At 35.0% G+C, this 27,943-nt stretch overlaps 1 protein-coding gene across 2 annotated transcripts in view; it reads right to left on the bottom strand.

Annotated features, from left to right (window-relative positions):
- Positions 1-27,943, bottom strand: part of LOC149557007 (SUMO-activating enzyme subunit 1B-1-like) — a 175,453-nt gene that overhangs the window by 68,009 nt on the left and 79,501 nt on the right. For both annotated transcript variants that reach the window (XM_089831660.1, XM_089831661.1), the window contains exon 5: positions 10,897-10,972. In XM_089831660.1, coding sequence (XP_089687786.1) covers positions 10,897-10,972 — 76 coding nt within the window. The remainder of the gene's footprint in view (positions 1-10,896; positions 10,973-27,943) is intronic.

Below are 27,943 nucleotides of genomic sequence, written 5' to 3'. Positions count from 1 at the left end.
AAAATGAACCCGAACCCAGCCCCAAAAAATTTTGATCGAATTTTGAACCTGAATGTCAAACCTGCATCCGAACCGGCAACTTAGATTCAGATGAATTACTAATCATCAGGATACCTTATGTTACATATTATGTTACCCCAAGTTTTCGGGACAGGGGGACAAGGAAATGGGTTTCCAAGATGGTTTTTTTTTGGCTGAAGCAGGGGACAACTAATTTGAGAATTACATAACATTGTCACATTCATCATAGTGACATAACTTTAAATCATCAATTTCATTCATCAAATCAGCATAGAACATAGCATCAAATCGAATCATCGTCTAAGAATTGGAACATAGGATGACATCAAATGAGAGAATCAATCTGCCATAGATGGACAATATGTTTAGAAGAGCCCTTTCTTGTGGGTTTTACAGGAAAACTGAATTTGTTGTGCCAAATCTTTCTAGAGGGGTAGCAGCCATCTTGTTTGGGCAGTCATCAGCTACAACAATTTATTTCTAGCCAATTATTGCTGTTATCAGAGCATTACCAAAGCTGAAAACAGTCTGAGTATTCCTTAACCTAGCAGCAATCATTTCCAGGTCTACAATATGAATATCAAATAGAAATCTGATTTACAATCGTTTTCAGGTCTGGTTTGTTGAAGAAAAGTTGAAGTTTGAATTTTCAGTCATAGTTGGATGCTAAGTTTGTAATGGCTTCCAAAAAAAAAAAACTTTCAAAATGTGTTGTATTAACATATTTTATTATTTTAATGTGGGTCCTGCGAATGGGCAGAAAATCACCATTTATTAATGTTTTTTGGAGTTATATTTTATTTTAAAATTAGAATTTTCAAGCAGTCCCCGGGACGGATGGGAAACGGCTATGGAGTCCCCAAGATGGTCAACACCATCTGGAAACACGTTGACCGTTTCCGAAGTTCCCGGAATGGGTTTCCGATTTTCTTGCTTGGGTAGGGATGGCTTGGAAATGTTTCCGGCCATCCCCAAGTCCCCGAAATGGGTACGGTTTCCTAAACTCCAGGCGTAGGGCTGGAAACGCATCCCCAAGTAACATAGGTTAGATAGCTCCTTCAAGAATACTGCTCTGAAATAACCACTATTAATGAGCAATTAGTGAGCAGCAGTGAAGAAAGAACCTCCAGCATCTGAAAACAACCCCTCCAAGCAGCGATGAAGCAATTAATTCAACTTCCAGATGAAGAAGCTCTTATATGATTTTCTCAAGAATGAGTAAACAGCTACTAATTTCCGGAGTGTCTTAAAAAATTGGCATTGCAGCAATGAATGACTGATGAAGCTTTTTTAGTGCTTTCCCCTGCACAGATCGATAATCTACACAATAATTTGGCACCAAATAACCATCCAAAATGGTAGATTGATCATCATGATGGCATTTAAAGTATGTTTTTCTCCTTTTTCGTCTTTCATACCATCCAGCAAAGAAATCACTCCAAGAAAAGGACTTCAGCTCCCTAACGCAACACCCAAAACAGTCAAAACTAGAACAGCAATATTATTTTCCCTTTAAAATTATTCTCATAGCATTCCCTCCCCCAGAACTATCGCTGGGTGTGACTTTAAAACTCACGTGATGCAGAAGCCAGTGTATCTGCAAAGGGCAATCTCTTCTATTCTTTTAGAAAGTGGCTTCAAAACCTCTCACAGCTGCCCAGAACTGAGTGGTTGATTTGGGCAACCAATCTAAATCAACACCTATGTTATCTTCTTCCAAAATCACATTTCTAACTGAAAATACACAGAAAGAAACCACGGTAAAGGAAAAGTTCATCAATGCCCACAAAACACTATTAATCTTTCCAAAGTCTCAATCCAAACTGTAAGGACAAACTAGCAATCAGAAACAATAATCAAAATCCCAAGCTCTACAGTTCGCACATGTGATGGCATTGTTTCAAAATAAAAAAGGCAAGTGTCATAATCTTGGAGATATTAGCAACCTGATGATTATATTCTTGAAACCAAACATTCCTTCAAATTTCACAGCAACAAGCTGAATGAGTATTTGCCAAAGTTTAACTAATAATAAGATTTCCTTCCAATGGTTCACATACTAATAAAGAGATGAAGCCACTGTAAAATATAATCAACACCATTACCTGCAAATGATTTATTATTCAACTCCATTATATCCAGCTTACAACCTTGGAATATATTACTCCCAAATAAATCATCTCCAACAAAGCTCTACATACTCTGCAAATTCATCTCAAAATGAGAATGGCAAATTTGAAATACTTCGTAATGAAAAGTGAGACACTTAGATGATATCTCCAACATGAATTGGGTTTCCTCCAATTCGAGATAAATCTTGAAGGATTATGTCCTCATGTTTCAAAACTAAAAGCTAGAAGCTCTCAAATTCTTAAAGAGAAAATAATAAACCAAGCATGTCCAAAATGAGCCTCTCAATGTTCTTTAGTAGCACACCCCCATGACTCTTCATTTTTCCTGTCTCTTGAAATTCCTTTACTTTTGCCTCTTTATTATCCCCATCTCTAAACTTAAAATTAGGATAATAATAATAAATGACTTTACAAATGTTTTAGTAAACTCAACATTAAAGTCATTTTAATAATGCATTAAATAATTAAATTAAGTTGTTGTTATATTTGATCTAATTTGAAAACTTAAATTTGATTATTTAATTAAGTTCTAATATCCAAAAGATGGGATATTACACCAAGTATGAGTCTTGTAAAACTGGTTACAACATCTTAAGGGCAACATGAGACCTCAACTATTTTTAGAATAGACTCATCATTGTGTCTCTACAACCTAGAAATTCATGTCAAGACGCTTGCACGCATTAATGAATATAGAACTGAAGGAATCTTCAAGAGCCAAGCCTTGCCACTCCATGGACAAGCAATATTAAGCATTTGTTTGCCCTTGAATGGCACCCAAATAGAAGAATAAATGTCCAAAAACTGAACTCATTCGACAAAACACTAAGACTCCACAGTCCATGTATGGTCCCAAAATTGATGCTTAGCCATGATATAAACAAATTGACTGAGTTCATACTTGATGCCATTTCACCAAGTGTGACAATCAGAGAAAACCTCACTTCAAGCTTGCTCATTAAATTTGGAATTCAAGAATTGTTTTGAAGACCTCCTAAGATGCTCTAGATTACTTCAAACACTTGTCCACCATAATCACAGCCTCCTTTGATCTGTACCAAACTTATTTTTTGCAAATTTTTGCTTCTGAGATGCTCTGAAAAGAATTTTGGATGAACATGGTATCCGTAATCCACTTGTATAACTAGCTTGACCCAGTTTCAATATCATGGCTTCCAGCATGCAGTATATCTTATCATACCCTCATAACTAAAACTGTAGTCCCCTCTCAGAACTGGTACATTAACCAATTGGTAGGTTACCAGTTCGAACCCGGACACAGATACAAGTAAGAAAAACCAGTGTTTGGATATGTAAAAAAGAATTCGGGAGGTTTTGGATGCATTTGGTGTGTGTGTGTGTGTGTAGAAAAAAATTAGAAAAATATACATAAGTCATTTGATAGTGACATAGTGTGATACTTCATAACTGATCAATGTGAAATGCCAAAGATAAATATTAAATGTAAATATTTAAAATAGAACAAAACAGAGTTGAATCTAGAAACAAAGTGTATTAATTATTTAATTAAAAGTTTAAAAAATTGCATTTTGTTTCACTCACCAATTATTTTTGCTATAAAAAGACATCATTAATTGTATCTTAATATTGAATATAATAAATTGAGATGCACATAAACACCAAATTTAAATTTAATTTTTAATTTTTCAAATATTATCTCTATTCAATATTTTTTATAAGTAATTTTATTTTTTAAATGATAATTAAGAAAATATTTAATTTAAATATAAAATTAAAAATGTACATGAACTCTCAACTTCATTAAAAATATGTTATAAAATACAAACAAGATCATAGGCCTACATATAAATATTAGATAGTATTTAACAAATGGCCTCTACCCACTCACTTTTATCCCTTGTATTACAAACTCCCCTTGCTGACCTCGGAATTCTTAGCAAAATGCAGGCCTGCTAACATGAGCTTCAACAAGATGTTCATTACAGAGTTAACCATGGTGGAACACCTGAAAATTTGGAAATACCACCTCAAATTATCTAGCAAAAGGGCAATCTCGCCATCTATCAAGCATAAACATAGCCACCCCCAAAATGGAGAAATTTCTCCATTTTGCAGAGAACAAATTGCAGAGCAGTGAAAGAGCGATTTTTCGCCAATTTGCAAGTACCAGATGAACAATTGCAAAACAGCGATATTTCACTATTAAAGGAACTGCAGAACAGAGAATTGTCACCAATTCAACAATAGTAAAAAGGCGTATCGAGAATTAGTGAGATTTTGCAGTAGTGTTAAAGGGAAAATTGGTCAAATACGAAAATGTTTTCTGCCATCTTGGGAATGTGTGCATTTAAGGAAATATTAAGCGGACATTTAAGCTTCAAATATCATAAAAGGAATAAATAAGACATGACAAAATAAAAGATTACGGCTAGATTTTGCATGCGTAAATGATCTTGAAAAGACATTCAAAATTAAATAGGCATTAATGGACATTCTATATGAACATGAGGGTAAATACATTGATATCACAAGCACCACAATACTCCAGTCTGCATTTCCAGTCACAGAAACCAGAGAAGACGAGATTACCTGCTAACAACAATCTGAGAAATGAGCATCCCCAACCTGTAATGCAGCCTACTTTGACTGATGAATAGGAGGATCAGGTTGATGTGATAATCAAACTGTAAGTCGCAGCATGGGAACTGCATAAAAGCTATGTCTGGTACCAAAGTGACAACTTTAATTGAAAAGGAGGAAGACAAAGCAGAACTATGGGAGATGATCGCTACATTGGAGAATGGGAATCAAGAAAACAGAGAAGGGTTTGTTGGCGCTTCTTCAAGCAATTCAGATTAACTAAAGAAAGGTTTTATTGCTTATGTTCTTCTTTTGAAGGAAGAAAATTTAATCAAGGTGATTCAATTGCATTTAGTTATTAGTTAGGAATAGGTGCAATAGTCTGAAGCTTGTACGCATCCTTTCAATTTCTATAAGAAGGATACCAAGACCATTTTCTATACATAATAGAATATAAAGTATACAAATTAGGGTTGAGGAATAGGTTTATCTGCCTAGGTCCTACAAAGCCTGAAGTGTATGGGAGTAAGATCATGATTGATCACTCATGTTCATTGGCCAGGTCTAATTGGAGATCCAAGAATTGAGAGGGAAAGCTCATAGGATTTCCAATCTATTGATTTGAGCACCAACAAACCTCAGTTGATGGAAACAACAATGCAATGTCAAAATTGAAGAAGTATTTGAAATTGAGCTTCTACACATTCTATAGTTGTGGTAATTCGTGAGACTAGAACCCTGATTGATCAACTTAAGAAGAAGCCCCGTTGCTAGAACGCGGACTAAGGTGGAGGCCATAAACATTTCATAATGTTGTGGATGTTATTTCTGTAATTTCTAGTAGCCGGAGAGTTTGGGGATGGAAGCATTGGCTAGGAATCATTTTCGCACATTAAAAATGCCTCCCAGTGAAAATTGTAGCAATTGTTTGGGGCTACACGAGACCAAAGTATTGAATAGTAATGCTTGAAGAGAGCAGTTTGGGTGCGGATGCAGAGTTGGGATGTACCCGGATGCACTTCACAACGTATTTGAATATGCCCATAGGGGGTGAATGTGCTCCCTGTGCACATCCAGGCACATCCCACCTCCGCATCAACCACCCTACGCACCTACATCTAGATTTAGGGGCAGTGCACGAATCTAGTAACCAAGACCAACATTAGCCAAAAGGTAATTATGTTTTCACTAGATACACAAATAAGACTCATACACTTGAACTAGAATGAAAAGGAACACATGTATAAACAACACAAATAAATGGCAATTGCACTCACTGAGAACTTTCCTAATAAAAAATTTACACACTAAGCTTGAATGTTAGCTAAACTTTCTCGATACGCATCCTTCAACCAACAAATTGTAACTTAAACAAGCTATGATTGTGTATCATTTGTGCTAGATAAGTATCCCTGTTAAATATTAATTAGAGCCTTTTATGGTCCAAAGGTAGTCGCACTCTGTGTCAAAGCAACTTCTTTGGAGTTCTAGCCACCAATTTATTAAAGCAAATGATAATAGATTAAAAACTACTATATTTAGGATAGCATTGCATGGGTAATGCTTATAAGAAAGATAAGACAATGAATTTTATGTCCATTTCCACTGATATGATGTGAGTAATAGAAGTATTACTCTCCCTTGTATTATTGTTGTCAAATATGTGGTAGTAACTAGTTAAATCACAGTTCAACTTATCGTTATTGACAACTTATTGCCAAGGGTAAAAAAAAAGATATCAGCAAATATCAGAGATAAGTTAGGAACTTCTCAAGGAAAATTTGAGAAATTCTCAAAAAAAATTTGGGAACTTGAATTTAATTGGAAATGTTTTTTTTGCATAAATCCATAAGGAGATGCATCTAATAAATCAGTAAATGAGTAAACAAACCAAACAAGCTGATCCAGGTATATATAAATGCAAATAGTAGCATCCTCATGTGGAATGTTAATGGCTCATAGCCATAGTCCAATAGTCTAAACTCTAAAGAAAACTAATAATAGAAAATTGTCTTTGTAAAACTATAAACAAATAAAAGTGTCAAGCACAATATCAAAATTGGCTACATCTTCCTCTTCCCCTTCCCAGCAGCTCTAGTAGAAACTATTGGAGTGGGACAAAGTCTAGCCCTAGAAGACTATTGCGGTTGTGGTTATGGTTGTGGTTGGACCTTCACCCTGGATGTAGATAGTGCTGACACTGGAAATGCCTCCTCATCATTTGTATCCTTGTCACTCTCAATGCCCTCATCCTCCTCAATGTCCTCATCAATGTCATCCAATCCTGCTATGAATCCACCCTCCTCTATAGCCAACCTCTCCAAATCACAAATCTCATTGTTTGTGAACAATAGAGGTTGCTCCTGAGATTTCCAATCATGATAAGGGACCTATGTCATCCAAATCAAGTGCACCACTTACTACTAACTCTACCTTTCTTATGCACAACTTAATGTTATAGTACACATAAACAAGGTCACTAAGGCATCTTTGTGCTTACTTCCTTTTCTGTGTTAATGGTCTCGCATAAGCTCCAATTACGCTCACAACTGGCTGAGCTACATGGCTAACATAAGATGCAAAGGGCATGTTTTTGCAGATTTTGAACATTTCCATCCCAATTTCACCACCAAGCATCGGCAATATAAATAGTAAAGAGTTAGAAAGCAAGGTGAAAACATATTTTAGTAACTTAGTTTTTAAGTACTTACCATACATGCGAAAGACACCAAAAATCCAAATATTGTACCCGAGCTTGAGTGTTCCTTCCTCTTCTTGAAAAGTCTGAGGAGAAAAGCTTTCATGTTGCATTCTGATACACTTCCATCTTAGCCACAATGAGGTCTCTCACCTCAACCTTAGGTACAATCTTCTACATGCAATCAATGAAGCCCTCCACGACCTTTCCATTGGGATCCCCATAGGATGGAAAGAAGCAAAAACAAGGGTTGAGGAAGTACCCCACCACACGAATGGGTTAATGGAGCTAATTATTCCACCTCCCATCAATAATTTTTCATATGAGATAAAATTTTAGGCTGTCCCCCTTGTAGTGATTTTTTACAGCCTCTTTGGCCTTGTCAATGGCTTCATAAAGATACCCCATTAGGGCTTTCTCCCCATCTACCAAGTGAATCACTTTAACTAAGGACTCTATCACCTACAACTGAAAAGTAGAAAAAGATTATCATTAATCAGAAACTAGAGTTAGAAATTAATAATGAAGAGCTTGATTATTAAATACAACAAAATTAAATATTCAACTTTTGAAGTTTCCAAGTTACCTTCACAATTTTTGTAGCACCATCCAAAAAGTGGTTGTTAAGGACGATGTATGCAACACTCTCTCCATCAGGCATCCTTGAATAGCTTGAGTCTTGCCATTGTGGACTCACAAACAATTGCTTCAAAGGTTTCAAAGAACTACTGACACTTTGCAATGTTAAGAAAATTGTTGCAAACCTTCTGGTACCAATTCTATCTAGCTGCTTCCCATGGGGGAATTCTCTCATCAGGTGGAGAACCCAAGGGTGTTTGTAGATAGATTTTGTTATCTTTCTTGCATCCTTCACAACTAGTCTCACCCAATCCAGTTTTTCCCTGTCCTCCAAAAAAACGTTAAAGACATGCATTGCAGAAGGAGACCAATAAAATGTCTTATACTTATCTTTGAGGATCCTACCTACTACCACATATCATGGTGCATTATCGGTTATTATTTGCACCATAGTAGCAACCTCTACCTCCATCACGACTTACTCTAACATTAGAGACAAAGTTTCAGCTCCCTTTATCTTGTTCAATAAATCAAAGGATTTCAAAAAGAACACTTGGTCCTTGCAAGAAACCAAAAAATTGACGATGGTACAGTTTCTTCCATCCACCCATATATGTGAAAGTATAGTGCAGTTAAATTGTTTCCATTGTAATCTTTGGTCTTCTACCACATTGTTGGCCCTGGAAACATCTTTGAGCAACCTACAAACACGAAATAAAATTAACATTTAAGTACACAATTTTAGTTTTAAAAGAAACTTATATTAAAGAAAAATATGTGAACTTTAAAACTATGAAACATTTAAAAAATAAAACAAGTGAACTAACCTCCCACTCAGATCTTTAGGAGCAGTTGCCTTGTAGCCCTTTCCTGCCACAGCAATTCCTATCACAAAATTCAGTCAATAGGGACTAGTTGCAACATTGAATAGGGTATTGTTTAAAAAGCAAAAATCAACACATTGAATCTCAACTTGCCAATGCACATCGTTGTTCCACCTAGTACCCTCAACCAATGGTTGTGCTCCAAGAGTGTTTCTGTGTACACTAAGAGCACTATGACCTCAAGTGCTTCTTCTTCGTCAAGGTCGGTTGGGTACCTAGTCACAACCCACATTATTTCATTATAAAATGATCATTGTTTCAAAAAAATCTAGATTCAAAACAAATGAAGGTGATTGTATAATACTAAATGATTCTTAAAAAAGAGACAACATGAGCCTTGAGATACCCTGTCATTCATAAATGGTTGCCCTCATGGCCAATTTTGTCCTTTCCCTTTACAACTTTTTCTCTTATTGGGCATATAGCAAGGCATCCATCTCTCTCTTTAATCCATCCATGGTCAGTAGACAAACCCTTGTGCCATGCTTCACCATCCCTCCAAGGTGGTATTTCAAATGAGATATGTCCCTGCTAATAACTTTTTCACATTTTATGTATATCACGACATTATAGTCAAGTCCTTCAAAAGCATATTTCCATGCCTTGTCTCTACCCCTTTAGGGCACATTCCTACATATCCTAATGGATGTGCATCTACTAGGGCATTGATATACCCACTAGTAGAGGCATCTATATTTGCCATTTTGATGAAGAATCAACCTACAAGTGTCACATACAAAATGAGGGCACAAATGTAGAAAATTTAATAAAGAAATTAAGAAAAAAAACTACGTTTAAAACTTAAGATATATTTAAACATTGCTAGAAAAAAAAAGTGTTAGGTTATGAAAATTTAAGAAAAAGATGAAAATTTTGAGAAAACTATGAAAAAATTGCAAAAATTGCAAAAAAATGGTGTTAGATCTTATTTATCACCTTCTAGGAGTTATAGTAGATTGGAAATGGTATGATAAAGTCTTTGTAAACATGGATGCATTTTATACAAGACAAAATGGTTTTAAAACAAAAGAGAAAGAATCTTGAGAACTTACTTGCGAATCCAAATTTGCTTGAAAAATTCTTTGAATCCGCTCCAAATCCACAAAACATTGATCTAAATGGTTGCAAGCAATGGTCTTTCTATTCTAAAACCATTCTGTCGTCTCCAAATTCTCTCTTGTAATGAAAAAATAAATATGGCTTCTTGTTGGGCCGTCACAGTCTCTTAAACTAGCGTGGGCGATATTTTTTGGCATTCCACAAGATTTTGGCAAGTTATCACCGAGAATTAGGCAGTTTGTTGGCAATAACTAGCAACTTTTCTGGGCAATATCATTATAAGTTTTCGAGCAGAGCCGAACTTCTCGCAATAAGATAAGTTAACATCAAGAAGTCGGCGATAAGTTGAACTATGAATTAAATGAATGCAGTTCAAGCAGATTAAGAACAAACTTACCATAGATGTATTTAAATATATATTTACAAATGTTTTCTTTTGTAAAAGAACCATAGAGATGTAATTTAAAAGGATATGTAAATGACTAGGAAACTTACAATATCATAACTTGCTTTTGTATGATCTTTTGAATGATATTTCAACATAATTTCCCAATTTCTTGGACAAGAGTCCGATGGTTGCAGTTTTGGTGAAAGGTTGTGCTAATCTACTATGTGTGATAACAGAAACCAGGTAAACTGACTTATGGCAGACAATTTTCCCATGGCTAAGATAGTATAGTAAGAAATAGGATTAATGGGGAAAAACAAAAGTCATTTCCCTATTCAAGATGCTTCTAGAATTGTATGTAAATCCATAAAAACTAAATCTTAAAAAAATGTTTATTTCACCGTATGAAGTGTAATGTTATCTTCACAACTTTAGATAATAATAAGATTAATGAAACACAGTATAAAATACACACAAAGAAGCCAGCAAACAAACAAAAATATTAATGGGTACAGAGAGACTGGACTGAAAATACATATTCCAACATATAGCTGACATGAAACACGATCATACTTTAGTGGCAATTGATGCACGTCCCAGAACTACAGCATCGAAGTTGTCCAGAAAATCAGCAGCTATCTCAACTAGACTGCCTGTTAGAATGCAGATAGTGAGTACAGTTTAATTATTTTATCCATAAGCATGTAAATAATTCAATTTGCAAAGATGCTTTATGATTTATGTATCATGTAGCGAACCAAATAGGCGAAACCGTCAAAAAAAAAATACATATAGCAAAGCCGCAGACAAAAAGAGAATAGTACAGTAACTCAAAAATCCAAGAAAAAATTTTGAATAAGCCAAAGGAAATGTTCCCAAGACAGCAGTAAAATAACAATAACCAAGCACAGGATCTGTCAGAAACAATACTTTTTATTCTCCAATTTATTTGTGGATAACTGACAGTGAACAGCTATAGGTTTGTGAAAGGTATGCTCTATCACCTACTAGGAAATAAAACATTGTAGTTTTTTAATGTAAAAAACATTATATTCTTGTCGGGTTAGATTGACATTACCTATAAATTAAGGCTTTATCATCAGAATTATTCACAGCATACACTTATTTATTTATTTATAAAAAGTTTAAAAAATAGATCCTGTACTGACGCATCTGACATAACATCCCAAGAGGAACAAAATATATGGTCAATAACTTAATCTGAAAGGGATGCATGCAATTCTACATTCTAATAAATGCTATACAAAGTTGTAAATCAAAAGATGTCCAACATTACAAAAATATGTGGAGTCAAATAGTCGAAGTCATCTTTCACTAAATGAACAGAATTCAAACAAACTAACACAACAAGAATATCATAACTGTAAGAAAAAAATGTTTCTAATGGACTCATTTTAAAGGGCTGACGACAGACTACAAATGAGAGGTACTAAATAAGGATCATGATAAAGACACAATTGGGAAATCTTTTCTGCACTATCTTTCAGGTACAAATGAGTTTTGATCTCTAGGGATGAATATGGACCTGAAAGATTAGCAACTTGATGGTGAAATGGAATTGTTTGAATATACCAACACAGCAGAGGTTAGAATTCATTTTGTTTTGGCAAACATTGTATGTTAAACTCTCCATCAGATAATACAAAAAGAAAAGTCAGGGGTATACATAACAAGAAGCATTGATCAGCTTAAAGGATACTCAATACTAAAGGGAAAATGGATTAAGCTTCAAAGATATATAATGCTACAGAACACAACAATTTCCAAGGCAAGAAAAGTTGGGATTTGAGATTGAGGCATACTCGATGCCTGAGGATCCAGTTTCATGGGGGCATAGGGAACAAAATCAAGGCATAATAAAATGAGAAATTCTGAAATCCCATGGAAGGATATGTGTCCCAGATGCCCTCATACTTACAATAAGGGGCACTCTAGTTGGTTAGGAATATTTTAGTTGCCTTGACAAGCTCAATTATATAAGAAATTTTTTATCCCTCTATGATATTTTATCTAGTTTTTACCACAGGAAATTTAAACATACAATTTTCATGCAAACTAGTTGTCTATTCATCAGCAGTTAATTCAGAAAACTCACAATATTTGAAAGTAGAGATGTACACTGCCCTCAAAATAGATAAACCCTTACAACCATGTTTTTTTCCAAACAATCATGAAAGGTAATAACAATTTCACCCAACTGTGAACTCCCTCGTGAATCCACTCTCCAGAAACAAATCGGGTTTCCAACCAATCCACTTAAAGAATCCCAAGAGTTTTGTTCTCAAGAAACTAGAACTGAAACAAGAAGCTCTCAGAGCTTTGCCACAAGAAATGAATAAACCAATCCCCCTAAAATGAATCTATAATTCTTCTTTTAAAGTCAAATGTAGTGACTCATCAATTTCCCTCTACCTATCTCTTCATCGCCTTCATTTTTGTCCGTTATTGAATCCTTCTTTAAAATTAAAATGTCTTTATTAATTTTCATTAAGCTCCAACAAAGTCATTTTAATACTTTATTAATTTATCATTTAATTTTCAATGCCCACAAAAAGGGCGGGGTGGTGGGGGGCATTACAGTCCTCTCTTCTTAGAGATTGTTTGTCCTCAAGCAATCATAAATAAATATACCAATACTAGGATCCCATATAAATCTGCAAAAAGCTCTATGGCATATTCTGGAACAATTGAAATCAAATCTCCCACAATGTGAAGCAACATGTTCAGATGCAACTCATTCGTCGATATTATCCCTGGATTCCAAGGCAATCTCAAAAACACTGCTTCACCAATCCATTGTGCCACTCTGGAAATAACAGCATTATACCTCAAGTTGTAAAGCAACTAAGTATGAACTGATATTTGAGCAAACTTGTACCTTTGTAATTGTATAGTTGGAGCCTCCTGGTGCATAAGCATGTCTTATCATATTGGACAACATGATACCTAAATATCTATACATGTACATACATGTATATGTGTACATATGTAAACCAATTTTATATATATATATAAGGACGTATACGCATACTTGATGTTTGGTGTATATGTAAGAAATATATGGTTGGGGTTTTACACATATACATGTATATACATACATACATATATAGGTATCTATAGATACCATGGTGTTATATATACTAAGACAATATTATTATTTCTTTCACCTTTGACTAGGGTCTTGATTATTATTTTTACCTTGAGCGGCCCTCTATGTTTCTTTCTTCTTCTTTCATCGAGCTTATTACTTGGAAGATAATAAGTCAAATACTTGAATTGGTGGCTTCAATTTCTTTGAGCATTGGCTTTGTAACTCTTCACCACCTACCTTCTCTTGATAACCAATGGAGTGCACAAGGAATTATATACACTACCCGCTGCCTTTAGTTTTTGGTTCTTGGAAGTTCAATTTAAATTGCACTTATTGCTCTGAGTTGAAGACTCACTATTTTTTTATCAGCTTTAAATCATGATTCAGAAGTTTGTTGCATGATTGAAAACTTGTTGTAGCCAAGCCACGATACTGATCATAACCAGCATATTCAGTTCATGAAATATGTTTAATCAGCTCCCTTTATATGTTCTTATCTTGCGGATAGTTGAAATGATATATTTCCATGATGGCATGATTATATGATAGCACATGAGTTGTTCCTTCCCTCTGTTTTCTTTTGTTTGAGATTGTCAGGTGATATTACCAATACAGCCCCGCACCCTGATGCGTTAGGGACATCATTGTAACTGTTTTTCAATCATTTGTAAATGTGTAACATGTATGTTGCATGTAGAGATATTTTTTAATATAAGGCATAAGCTCTGATTCTTTCTTTTATTTCTGATCTTGCATGATAACTACATAGGGATACATCATAGTTCCCATAACATCTTCTTTACTATATTATGCATAGAGTAATCTTGTGAGGATCTGAATCCTATATTATGATACTTTGACTTACTCATTGGTAATTGTTGTAATGTTAAAGATCTCATTGTTATAGCAATCTCCTGTAATGCACCCAAAGCTAGTGAAGTCGTGTGAATGGGTGAAGAGGAGATGAATCCTACAAGGAAGAACAAACTATGATCAGATTCTCAAATTGCATTAACATCTTTAAAGAAATTACTAAAACATCCAAGTCAGCTCATGATGGTCCAAGTATACTCAATTGTCAAGTCAAGTGGTGGAATTAAGTACCAGGATGCTCAATGGTTGGTCAAGTTGCTCCATGTCTATTTTCAGGTAAGGAGGGCCTTTCTCGTTAGAGATTGTTTGGGGATGAGTTATGGTCTGAGGTTGGGAGGTTAAGCCCCTAACAATGTTTTCCCTCTCCACAAGATGTCGAGACATGCACATGACAAAGATAAGTTATGCATTCAAACATCCATTGATAACAGGTATTTTAATTTTATGATGTTTAAGATATGATGGATTGATTTATATTATTGATTCAGTTATTCCTTTAATGAAAGCAACTCTTCATCAATGTAATTGGTAACCAGTTAGAATGATTGACTTTTCAATTGAACATGAAATATAACTATATGCAAGAGATAGGTTTATTTGGTGGATTGTTATTTCTGTCTTCATTTATTTGAATGATGAATATAAACCCTTTCTTTGTTTCCTGTCCTGCTTGTATGGGTCCCTACCTCCCGGAAGTTAACTATTTGAATTCTCCAACTATAGCCGGAGGAAAGGAGTTCCATCCTTGTTCTCGAACTACAATCGTTGATAATCGTTCTAAATAGTAGTTCCGACGAGCTTATTTATCTAGGACTACCATGTTATTGCCATAGTTAGCAATAGAAAGAAAAAGAATGATATAGTGGTATTTGACGCCCTAAATGATACAATGGTATTTGATTTCCTAAATGATACAGTGGTATTTGATGCCCTAATGATACAGTAGTATTTGATGCCCTAAATTATCAGTGGTATTTGATGCCCTAAATGATACTGTAGTATTTGATGCCCTAAATAATATAGTGGTATTGATGCCCTAAATGATACAATGGTATTTGATACCCTAGATGATATATTGGTATTTGTCACTACTATAAAGTGGTATAGCTATTTGTTCTTTAGGCAGTATTTATGGACTAACCTAGGTTTTGCAGAAGCATCCCTAGATGGATTTCGGTTTTGAATTCTACAGTATGTAGATTTTAAATTCCTTGTTAAATTCATTGATGATGTCTTCAAATGTTAGTTATGAAATTTCCGTTTAACTTATTGTAACCATTAATCTCATTCACATGAACATAATTGATATAAATGTCTTCCTATGAATATGAAGTATTAACTGTATTTCTTTGATATGCTAGTTGCACTAGTACATTTAACCCTAAATTTTGACCTTTAATTTCAACCATCAAATATAAATTGCTTGGTTGGTCATCATTATAAAGGAAACTTCTTTTTTAATACATGCCCGTGTTGGTCTCAATTGCGACCAATGCTTTATATTTTGTATTGGTCTCAATTGCGACCAACACGAGAACATAAAGATTATAAAAAAAAGCGGCAAATGTCAATTGAGCATTTCACTTGAGCATTTCGAGCATTTCTTTGTGTCTACTGCATCATTCGCGGATTTCATTTGAGGATTTCCAGCATTTCATTGCATCTACTGCATCCTTCGAGCATTTCATTGGAGCATTTGGAAACCTTGTGAGCATCTACTGCAGCCCTAAACTCGAACTGTCGGCCATCATTCGAGCATACATTGCAGCATTTCATTACATCTACGACACGAACTCGCCTGGCTTCGCGTCGCAACTGGATGCAACACTCCCACTATTAAAGGTGTTCAATCATTGGGGAAGCCCTAATTTGATACTTGCTAACGTATAAACGAAATTTGGACCTAAACAAAACAAAATTACCTTTATTTAAGCAAAATTTAAACCCTCGTTTGAAGATTTGATGAAGAGTTTTGACCGAATGTTTATGACCCTCATTTAAACCCTTGTTTTGCAAGAGTGAGTGAGTTATTGATGGATAGATTAGAATATTTGAATAACAGAAGATAATACTATGCCATTATTGACGAGATGGTTACAATCTTAATGTAGAAAATCTTAGTCACCTCAAAGTTACGATTTCAGTATTTTATGGCATCTAAGCTCACCTTACATGTCACATTCATAAATTATAGTTCTTGGATTCTTGAAGTGATGGGGCAACAAACAAAGCGTTATTTATATATATAATGCCAATTTGTTTCTAGTCAAGGGCAAGCTATTTTCATTCTATCATTCTAAATGCCAAGATGCTCCATGGGTTTCAACTCTTGCAAATCTAGTTGCTACTAGAACAACATATTTTTTAAATACAATATATCGTCATATTGCAAATGGCACCTCTAGCTAAATGAGTATATGGTTTTATTTTTGAATATTTTGGAGAACTCTAGCTTAGGGTTTCCTCTTGCCACACATTTGTATAAATGTAATAAGTACTTGATGAATGTTGTAATATTCTAATTTGTTATGAGCTTTGTAATGGTTATTTCACAATTACAAGTAAATTTTAAAATAGTCTAGGATTACTACTTAAGAATGTTTAGTTATGTGATACTAGTGATTGTGGTGTATGCTTATGCACAATCCAAATTCCTTTGTGATTTCAATATGTTGTCTATCATGATATGTTGTGATCCTATAACCCAAGGATGTACATGTACAATAAAATTACCCTCTCGTTATTCAACATCTAGGCTTGTAGTTGAGTAGCACCTAGAACATGTTCATGCCTTCTTTGTTGGTGTTGGGATAATAATGTTTATGTGATTTCCAAGTATCGTAGGCCTTGTATGTTGTTTGATACATTGTAATTAGATGTCATGTATTTCCATGTTCTATTGTTTTTATTCTACATATTTGAATGAGTGTTATATCTCTCATCATTTCCGTGCGCATGTAGGTCTATGACCTTTGTGTCGATATTGAGGAACATTGAGGGGGGAGGGGTGAATTAGTGCTCAAATCAATGAAAAGTAAAGTATTGAAACAAAATACAAGAATCCACAACACTATAGCACAATGGTTTTTAACATGGAAACCCTGCTAGGGGAAAAGCCATGATGGGGATGGAATCCGCAAATGAATACTCTCAGAAGTACTAACCTTGTCAAAGATTTAAGTACAAAAGGGGTAATGTCATGCATTCAAGCACACCACCTAAATCTCACTACTCCAATATAAAAGGGACACTTACTGCCTTTACAAAATATATGGACTACAAACCACAAGTAATGAACTGGAGTGCTACATCTACGAATGTACTAGTATTTCCAATTGGGTGCTCAAATTGATTTCTCGTACTTCAAACCTTATCCCTCCTTTTCAGTCAATTGAACCTCTAACCACATAACTTGCAAATACATAGCAATCATAACATTGGTCATTTTTTCAAAACACCTAAACAACTCAATCTTATATACTAATAATAAAAATTAAGATAACCACTGGGTCGGCCTTAAGAGCATATTAAGTAATGTGTGATGAATTAACCAAATCCCTTAAAAAAACATAACATGAACCTCATAACTTGCTCGAATGAAAACATTGAATGCTACGATGTTGGAATAAGATAGATTATACTCTATCATGGTCCACCTATGTTCGCACCATAAGATTCAATACTAGGTGTCCACACTGAAATATTTCCTTAACATAGTCAATAGCTTTGTCTTTGACATACTTAGCCATTTTTTTATTCAATCCTTCGATATGATCAAGATATATATAGCTAACATATGGAATGCATATAGTTGCCATCAATTACAACATATCAGTCCTCAAGAGCAGCATCTCTTAACAACACTTAATGATTATCTCCTACCATGGAGGGAGTGGATTGTTTGGTTCTATGTGGTTGGATGGTGTGTCAACTATTTCTTGGGTTCAATGGATAGTCTATTGAGCGTGTACATTTGTTTCTTCTTTCACTTGTGCTTCATGCTTTCTTATGATTGATGAAAATGTATAATTCAAAGACATTTGAGTCCTATGCTAGGCATTGTAATAATGTATATTTGACCTTTATACATAGTAGATGGATAGATTTTTGTTCTCGGGCATTGGAGTCCAACACAATTGTTGCTATTTGATCAAGTTGCTTTTGGTGGTTAAGTTAAATACATGTAGGAGCCTTAATTTGGGGTTAAAATGAATTTAGAGCATGTTAGAGACTTCTTAGGTGGTGTTTGAAATCCGTCACATTGTTTTCCTATCTTCTAGTGGAAAAATATGTCATGTTTGGACATTTCAGGGACCATTTGTGACCTTCTAGAGTATCTTGTAAATTGTATTAAGTGTGAGTTGGTCATGTTCTAAAGTGGTACTAGTAGGTTTGAGGTCTATTTTTGACGATTAGTCGTCAAAATTGTGACAAACCTTCATCGTAGTCTCGACGAACAATGGCAATGTTGCTTGTCACAATTTTTTCATTAAAGTTTTGACAAAGAGCTAGATGTTACAATTTCAATTAAAGCCATGTCGGAATCACTTGATGCTAAAAGTGACAATGAGTTTAAACATGTGTTGGAATTCTGACAAAGGTATCCATCAAAGCATCAGACAAGGATGCTAACCTGCGATGAAAGAGATTGTTGCCGCTCTAGCATCCTTGTTGGATGCTTTAACGAGTGTTCATTGGAAGTGCGACGAAGAATACATCACATTTCCAACAAGAACTATATATATGTTTAAATATATATAAAAAACAAATTAGGTACATTCAAATGGCCCTCACTATCTTGCAAACTATCCATTCCCATCCCTACAAAATAGCGAAAGTTTCGCTATTTTGCAACTCACCTATTTACCTTTCTGTGAAATAGTGAAAACTTTCTTCCACTATTTCACAGGAAGGTAAATAAGTGAGTTGGAAAATAGCAAAACTTTTTCTATTTTGCAAGGATGTGAATGGGTAGTTTACTAAGCAACAAAATTTGAAAAATAATTTGACTGTTTATATTGTTACCATTTAAATCGCATAGATACAAACAAAGTTACTATCATGAGGGTTGTAAGTACTATATACCATTTTATTAATAAGTTTTTTTTGGCTGTCTATTGCTTTCAGTTAGCTGAAGTTTTTATGTTTAATCTTTGTGACAGGATGATATGGATCCCACACATGATAGAGGCCACGAGGATGCTACTCCCACCCATTCTTCAGCAAGGGTAAACCTTATTGAAATTGTACAAATTAGATAGTTGAAAAATGTTATATTATTACGTTATTTTATTTATGGTTTTTGAGTTTTTATGATAGTTTTACTGATATTCCTCTCACAACTTGATGTTCAGAATAGGGGAAAAGCACCTACAATAAGTACAAAGCCAATAGCTACCCCTTCTGATGATGATATTGCAAAAACACCTAATGTAACAATTATGTTGAAGAAAAAAATTTAAAATAATTAATTTAGAAATAATGAGAATTTTGGATGAAGCAAATATTCCATCCGAGGAGATGATGAAGAGGCTATCTGATTTGAGAGTGCAAGCTCGTCATTATGAAATAAGCAGTAATGAATCTTTAGTTATAACAAAAGTTCAATAAAGATTTATATTTTATAATCTTTTATGTTGTGAAGTAAAATATGTAATATGTGTTCTTGTTATAGGATTTTTTGGCAACTGATCCAAAACCTGGTCAAGGACAACGTGGTGAGGCTGGTACTAGCAAAGCTCCGACCGCCACTGGTAAAATAATCTTTTAGTTGACAAGTTACAAAGAATTTTTTATTTCGAACATTCAAAAACTTCTTAACTCTTACTTTTATTATTTTAGAATGTCTTTGCTAACAATGTATTGTTCAAGTCATCAAGTGCAGGAGACTCCTAGGAGGTTGACGAACGTCCATACAAGATTGCCGAGTGCAATGTCGGCAACAAGGGGACGTCCAGCTGGTAAATCCTTGTTTTGCTATATTTGGTTTTGTGTTAATTATGAGTTGATAATTTGTACTTTAATCTTGGGTGCATCACATAGTGGATTTTTTTTTTTTTGTGGTAGGAGATGCACCGTCTGCTACGCCAGATACAGATCATAGTGCATGTGTTGGTGATAATTCACCATCATTTCCTAGAACCATCGATGCCTTAAAAATGTCCTAAGATTCTAGGTACTTTAAATAATTATTTTTTATATTGTAATATGCATTTACCTATTCATAAGAAGCTTTGGATTGATTATCCCATGACATTTTTTGTAGGAAACGATACATTTTATAAGAAGCTTTATGACCTCACACTGCAATATTCGGGCCCACCATATGTACAAGGTGGAATATCATAAGTGAACTAATTTTATCCCACTTTTTTTTTCATATCATTAATTGGTGCAACATTTTTCCTTTTATTCGGGTCTTTTCTTTTACTAGCTATATCTAACAATTTTGTGTTTTTTCTTAAAAGGTGGAACTTGCAAGAAAAAAAAGTAAAAGATTAGCTCATCAAAGATTTAGAGCATGAGTTTGGTATTAATATTTTTAATGAGAAGAAAATTTTAGAAAAAGCTTGCAAACATCTTAAGATTGTGAGGGACTCATATAGAAAGAGTCTCGTCCAGAACCCAAAGTACGAGCGTCCTCCTTTTATTGCAGTGAGGGAATGGAATGAGTTTATTTTGGATGCAAAGGAGAAAGGGGATGCTCAAAGAGGAATTACACCAGCAAATGCAAGAAGGTATGCAATAGTATTAACTACTAGTACATTAATGTAATAATGCACATATTTCAAACTTTTCATAGGTTGCAGGACACATCAAAGGCAACAAAGGCCAGGCTGGAAAAGATTAGGCAGTACAAACTTGGCTCTGGGGGACATTCTAAAATCAAAGCACGAATTGTAAGTAGCAGTAAATGAATCGCAGAGAAAAATTATTTATAAAATGCAAATAATTTTGTTAATTAATAAAAAAATGCAGGGCTCTGATTTTAATCTAGAGGCCACAGAAGAACACAAAAGAATTGCCTTCAAGCAAGGCGATGCAGCCGTGGCTGAACGCCTACGGCAAGCTTCCACTGGCCCAACCGAACAGTCTCCTGCATCATGTGCACAGGTAAATATGCCAAAAAATATATTAGAAATTGAATACTTGAGCAACAATCTATTTGATAATAATGTGCATGACATTGCAATGCAACCTGTTAATCGTGACACAGATCATACACTGCATCATGAAGCCCCTGATGTGCATCGTATTGTCCATGGTGCTCATTTTCTATTTAAAACTAATTATGTAATTATTAATACAATTTAACATCTTTAATTGAATTTGGTGTAACCTTTTTGTGTATATTTTAGAGGATATAGAATCATGTCGTGCTGAACGAGTGCCAGAGGATGTTCAGGCTGATCAGTAGGTAGATCATGTCGCACATTCAGGTAAAGAAAATCTATGTTTTGTTCTTTTAAATTAATTTTTTGATTTATAGTTCTTTTACTTAAATAAAAACTTGTAATTCACTAATATAAAATGGTGTGAATTTCACTCATGAAGTACTTGTTATTGCAGCGGATGCCCCTTTGGTGTAACGGCCTCGTGTTCTTGAACAAATGAGGAGGACACATGCGTTGCAATTAGAACTAGTAAAGGAGGGGGATGACGAGGGCATTGATATTCCTCTTAGAAATTTCATGAAAAAAAAGACAGCAAGGAACCCAAAAAGAAATGATTGTTGTGTGTTAATGAATTATTTATGAACGTTGCGTGTTAATGAATTTTGTGTTAATGAATTATTCATGAATATTGTGTGTTAATGAATTTGATGTGTTAATGAATGTTATCATGTGATTTTAATGATTGAATGTTTTATTTCAAAAATGGATGAATGAATGAATGTTATTAAATGTTAATGGGGAATTTAGAGTGATGTTGGGGGGGGGGGGGAGGGGCCAAATGAGCTTCCACCTTCATGTGGTTGACCTTGTTTAGTAGAGAATATTAAACTATTCTCGAAACCAAGTGAAGCTCAAACTTTAAAGATAAGCTTATAGTTAATAGTGACAACCAGCAATTCCAAATGAAGTTCTTTGTTACAAGTACCTTTTTAGTTTTTAAAGCACAATGTCATGTTTTAATATTGTGTAGTTTTTTTCTTAAGTCAAAGTATTCTTTTACTATAAGAACGTAATTTATGACCATTTTAGTAACTATTCTAACATCGCTTTATGACAAATCCTGTTTTGGCAAAGATGGCGATAAGTGGTGCTATCTATTCCTTGGGAGATTGGATTGCACAGGTCTGTATCTCAAAGTCATTTGCATATGGTAGAAATGCGCATACTTACAACCATTTCATTCTACATTTAAAAACATCGATGACACTCTAGACACAAAATAATGCTCATGCTGTTGACTTGACAGTGCTATGAAGGCAAACCAAATTTTGAATTTGAATGAACCTAGATGTTCATGTCTGGTCTCCTTGGATTTAGTCTTCATGGTTCTTTGTCTCATTATTACTATCATCCTAGTGAGGTAACACTTTTGCCTTCTTTCTTAGTCTCTTACAGTTCATACTTGTTTAATTTGAATAATTTTTGAGTTCCTTGCAAAAAGGGTATGACAAACAAATATGGTTATACAGGCTCTATTTCCTTTACTTGAACTTGATAAATAATTTAAAACGCAATCAATCACTGAGCAATAAATAATTTAAATATTATGTCCTGGATAAATAATTTTTTCCTAATTTTATTTTTCCCTGCAGTCTTCACAAGCAATGGTGTCTCAAGAACCAAAGTTTCAGGAAAAAGCAGTTGAGGTTTTACATTTGTGTAAGGGAGGTTGAGTTTAGACGACGATTGCTCATTTCAAATATTTTTATTGGGATGATAATTGATCGCTAAGACAAGACTTTTTGTCTCAGCGATCAATTATCTTCCCAAGAAAAAGATTTGGAATGAGCTTGCACGCGTCTAAACTCAACTCCCTGTACGTTTATGGTTCATATGCGATTGTTTGGACTAGTTTGGTGAGAGTTTCCTTGAGTATGTTTTGTTTACTCAAGGAAACTCTCACCAAACTAGTCCAAACAATCGCATATGAACCATAAACGTACAGGAAGTTGAGTTTAGACGCGTGCAAGCTCATTTCAAATATTTTTCTTGGGAAGATAATTGATCGCTGACAGCAGCAATCAATTATCTTCCCAAGAAAAAGATTTGAAATGTGTTTGATGCATCTAAACTCAACTTCCTTTATCGCAATTACAAATCAATCTTTGAAAGGATTTGATCTGATAGATGAGGCCAAGGCTCTATTGGAGCAGCATTGCCCTAGGGTGGTCTCTTGTGCTAAAATTTTGGCACTCATTGCTAGAGATGCTGCCTTTGTAGCAGTGAGAACTGATGACTTAGAGCACTCCTTTTCTTTTGCTAATGTTTCTTTAATGTGGATTTTATATAATTCATTAGTTTGTTTTACTATCTGCTATAGAATAAGAATCTATATTGATACTTCTTTGACTGACAACTGAAAATAAAGAATATCCATAAAAACAAAAGAACAAAAACTATACAAAACATTATCAATTATTGTAAAAGCTTTGTTCTCATAGGAGCCTTTTAAACTGCACAAAATTTGATTGTAAATCATAATTGCTCGGTGAAGACTCAGGATTTCGTGCACATTTCTTCCTCCTTCCCATTGTTTTGTATGAAATAAATCATGTAATGTACGAAACAATGGTGTGGAGGTAGAAATGTGCACGATACCCTGAGTCTCGCACCGAGCAATTATGCTTTAGAATCAAATTTTGTGTTGTTTAGAAGGCTCCTATGAGAGCAAAGCTTTTGCAATAATTGGCACAGCCCATCTAAATTTCTACCAAGCGTTGGTCTCAATTTAGACGAACATGTCTTCCCTTTGCTATCGAATGTATGGTACCACCGTAGAAAATTAAGGGGTGTTCATCGAAATTTCGACCAACAAAGGTCACATTTCGACAACGGTTGGTCGATTCTACTGTCCATGGTATGGCACCACCGTAGAAGATTGAAGGGGTCTTAGTCGCAATTTCGACCAACAAAGGTCACAAATTTCGACGACAGTTGGTCGTTTTTGCCGTCGAAGGTTTGGCTTCACTGTCAAAAAAGTCAAGGGGTGTCGGTCGAAATTTCAACCAACAATGGACACAAATGAGGGAATAAGAGTTCAAGCTGGACTAAGAAAATCGACGAACCTCTCATCAATAAGTCGACCTTTTTAAAGTCAAAATTTAGATGAATAATGACTATGACGAAAAATTGACTAAAAAAGATCCACGACAATTTTAGTCTTCTATTCGACCAACTGTGGTCGAAATTTTGACCTTTTCTCGTCGAAATTTAGGGCTAAATTTACTAGTGTTGGTAGTTAAGACCCAGGAAAAGTGGTTGTTACACTTTGCATCACTTTAATGTTGTTGTTCATTACGTTGTGCATATGCATATAATTTTGTCTTCAGTGGCTCCTTCTATACTTTGGCTGGGACCACCATTTTAATGTCTCACCATTCGGTGAGTGTTTCTTTTGATATCATGGTTTGTCCAATAGTGTATTTTTTGTCTCTAATTATTGACTCTAACCTGCATACATTGTCCATCCACGCTGGAACCATGCGTACATACTCTATCCAATGTCACAGTCACTTATTATTGTCTTTATCGTCCTTGACATTGCTTTACCAAACCCATTTTGTGTATATGTTATGATTTTATACTCTTGACGTCTTTATGTATTTCAACGTTGCTTGCTCATTCAGACCGCAATTCGCACAATAAGGATGTCATCATATATCTCCTACGTTGCATGAGTTCTTCGGCAATAAATCGCCAAGTACTTGAAGTATGTACTTATATATGTTGTTGTACGTATACGCTGGGTTCAATAGTATGGGTCTTTTATTTGGGTGTTGAGTGGTCCTTTGTATGTAAAGACTTTACTGATAGTCTTGCTCACGGTGCCACATACCATTTGAAGACAATAGTTTACAAATGTATAGTTTGAGGGTGCTTCTTTACATATGTTGTCAATGTTTCTTCATATCATAGTGTTTGAACATTTGTATGCCATTGTAGTCCTCCACGTACATATTGGAACTACAAATCATGCTATGATAATGATGCCATTCATTTTATATTTTTTGGTTCAAATAATAAAGCATCATCCCTGTAGACATTGTGTGTACTTGGTATACTTGTTCTATTTCGATTAGCAATCTTTCAATGCCTCAATGAAATATGCTATGAAGATTTGGACTTTGTGTCTTATTCCTCTTCTTGATTTCACTAGTTTGAATTGCTTGAGCCATATGTTACTGTTACATTTGTTCACTTTGGTCTCAACATATGCTCTTCTGATTCTTCAAAGTCATAATTACCTTGTCGCCTTTTATAAAGTAACTTCAATGCTTTGGATACGCATAGATAATAGGATATCATTACCTTTAGTGTGTTGTTGTTGTAGCATATAAACATTGTTAGTGTGCTACTACACATTATTGTCTCCTTATGCTTATAGATAAGGAAGTTGCCATTATTATTGGTTTTGCTCATGCTCTTGACATCAACAACAATGTTGCTTTTGACATCAACGACAATGTTTTTTCAAGTCTCCAACATTATTTCTCAAATGAAGGCCCAAAGTTTTGCAAAAATTTGGGCTCCATCACGTCAATAGATGGACTTCTATGTTGAACACTTTCTAGATATTCAAGATGGGATTATTGTGTGCCCACGGAGGTTCCACTGCCTCTTCAAAAACTGCAGGTCCCTGTCAGCCATTTTCAAATATACAGACCAGCAATGCCTAGCGCTTTACCTCCAAGAGTACACACAACTTCATCATCACACTTAACAGCTTATGTTTCCTCAATGTTAGACCTCAAATCAGCTTATCACCGCCTTATTCCCGCCCATGTCCCCTGCCCAGGGTTTCAAGCAATTACTCGATACTCCCTTATCCAATCACACCAAATTTGTAAGACCCTGTCACGGGTTCACAAGGCAATGGCACTCCACTTCCAACGGTATTCAGAGACGATTCAGGACTCTTGGTCATCCAAGACCTTACCCTTCGGTGCTGAACTTCTTTTCACCGAGGATGGACCTTTGGTCCTTTACTATTTGTTCTCTATCCTTGCTTTCTTATTTGCTCTTTCCTGGATACCGTTTGGTACTCCCTCTAGGGTGGGTTTCCCTGATTGTATGTTTTCAGTCTTGATGGAGCCCTAGTTTTAGAGTCTCTATTTGTGCAAAAACGTTGAAAATCAATGCCACGTATTTGAGATGTCTCCATGCATCCTTCGCAATGAGTGGATATAATATATTCTTGCTAGATCAATATTTTTCGAACACCCAAAATTATATGATCAGCAACGGAGTATGTAATATAAGTATCCTTAGAAGATATTATACATGTATAAAAATGACGGAATATTGCCATTGATGTCAAGTTCGATTTTTAGGGAAGATGCATGCAAAACATGGTGTATATGAGGATATTGTTTGTCAGATATCTATATGTGATTCAATCTCTATCTAATATTGACAATAGCATATCACAGGTTTTTGAATTCAATAAGGTATGTAGATGCAAAGTGTCAATACTAGATGGTGGCATTATTGGTGCTTGGTCAATTGGATCATAAAAGTTGGGCTTGGCTCGCCTAATTTACAAAGTAAAACACGTAATTTAAAAATTCATACATAACGACATTAAGGGAATATATAGAGGTGCATCTACCATCAGTGAAGATATTGACAATGAAGCTCTATGAGAGATGTAATCAAAGTCCAAAGCAGTATTAAGATTTATGCAACAAATCACAAGAATGAATTAATGAAGGATGTTCTTGCACTTGTTTTACTATATTGAAAGAAGGTTTGATAAATTGCCACATTATTTATCATATTTTTGGTTGTGCCTATGATTGTGAATGGAAATATGATGAGTTAGCAACAGTTATGATTGGCTGCAAAACAACTTCATCACCAAATTATAATGGAACATGATTTTAATATTCAACGACAATAATTGTTCATCCCATACCCAATGAAAGATATAGCTCACAACTTGAATAGGTGGACAAAAAGTGGTGTCGAGAGCAACTCTATTATGCCCAGTGCCCAGAGCTAAATTGGCGGTCTAAGATCCTACATCATTCACGACAGTCCATTCTTGGTGTAAAGCATAAATGAGTTTTGAGTGCATGATTAACAGACACAAGATTCTTGGTGTCTTTCCCCATGTCATGGGCAAATCCGAAAATTGAGGAATGAGACACTGCATGGCGACAAGCGAATGTATTGTGATTACTGTATAGTGAATCAGAAATCGGAGCTCTCTTATGACGAAAACTAGAACGTAATTTTTTTATTAAAATTTTGAAATACGTATCTAACAATCGCTATTTGTGTACATAGGGATTGTTGACTAGAAAAAAGATGACACAATTATGGAAAAGTGTGGGAGTTCCAAGTTTATTTCAATAATAATTAAAGGTTATCCCATGACAACTAGCAAAAGATTCGAGCAAATACACAGATGCAGAGGGCGAAATGTGGCTTCACCATGGTGATTATTGGCGGCATACAC

This window comes from Cupressus sempervirens, chromosome 5 (genome assembly GCF_028749045.1).
Source record: "Cupressus sempervirens isolate cs-2001-9-10 chromosome 5, ASM2874904v1, whole genome shotgun sequence".
Lineage (NCBI taxonomy): Eukaryota > Viridiplantae > Streptophyta > Pinopsida > Cupressales > Cupressaceae > Cupressus > Cupressus sempervirens.
This window is presented reverse-complemented; position numbering and strand designations above follow the sequence as displayed.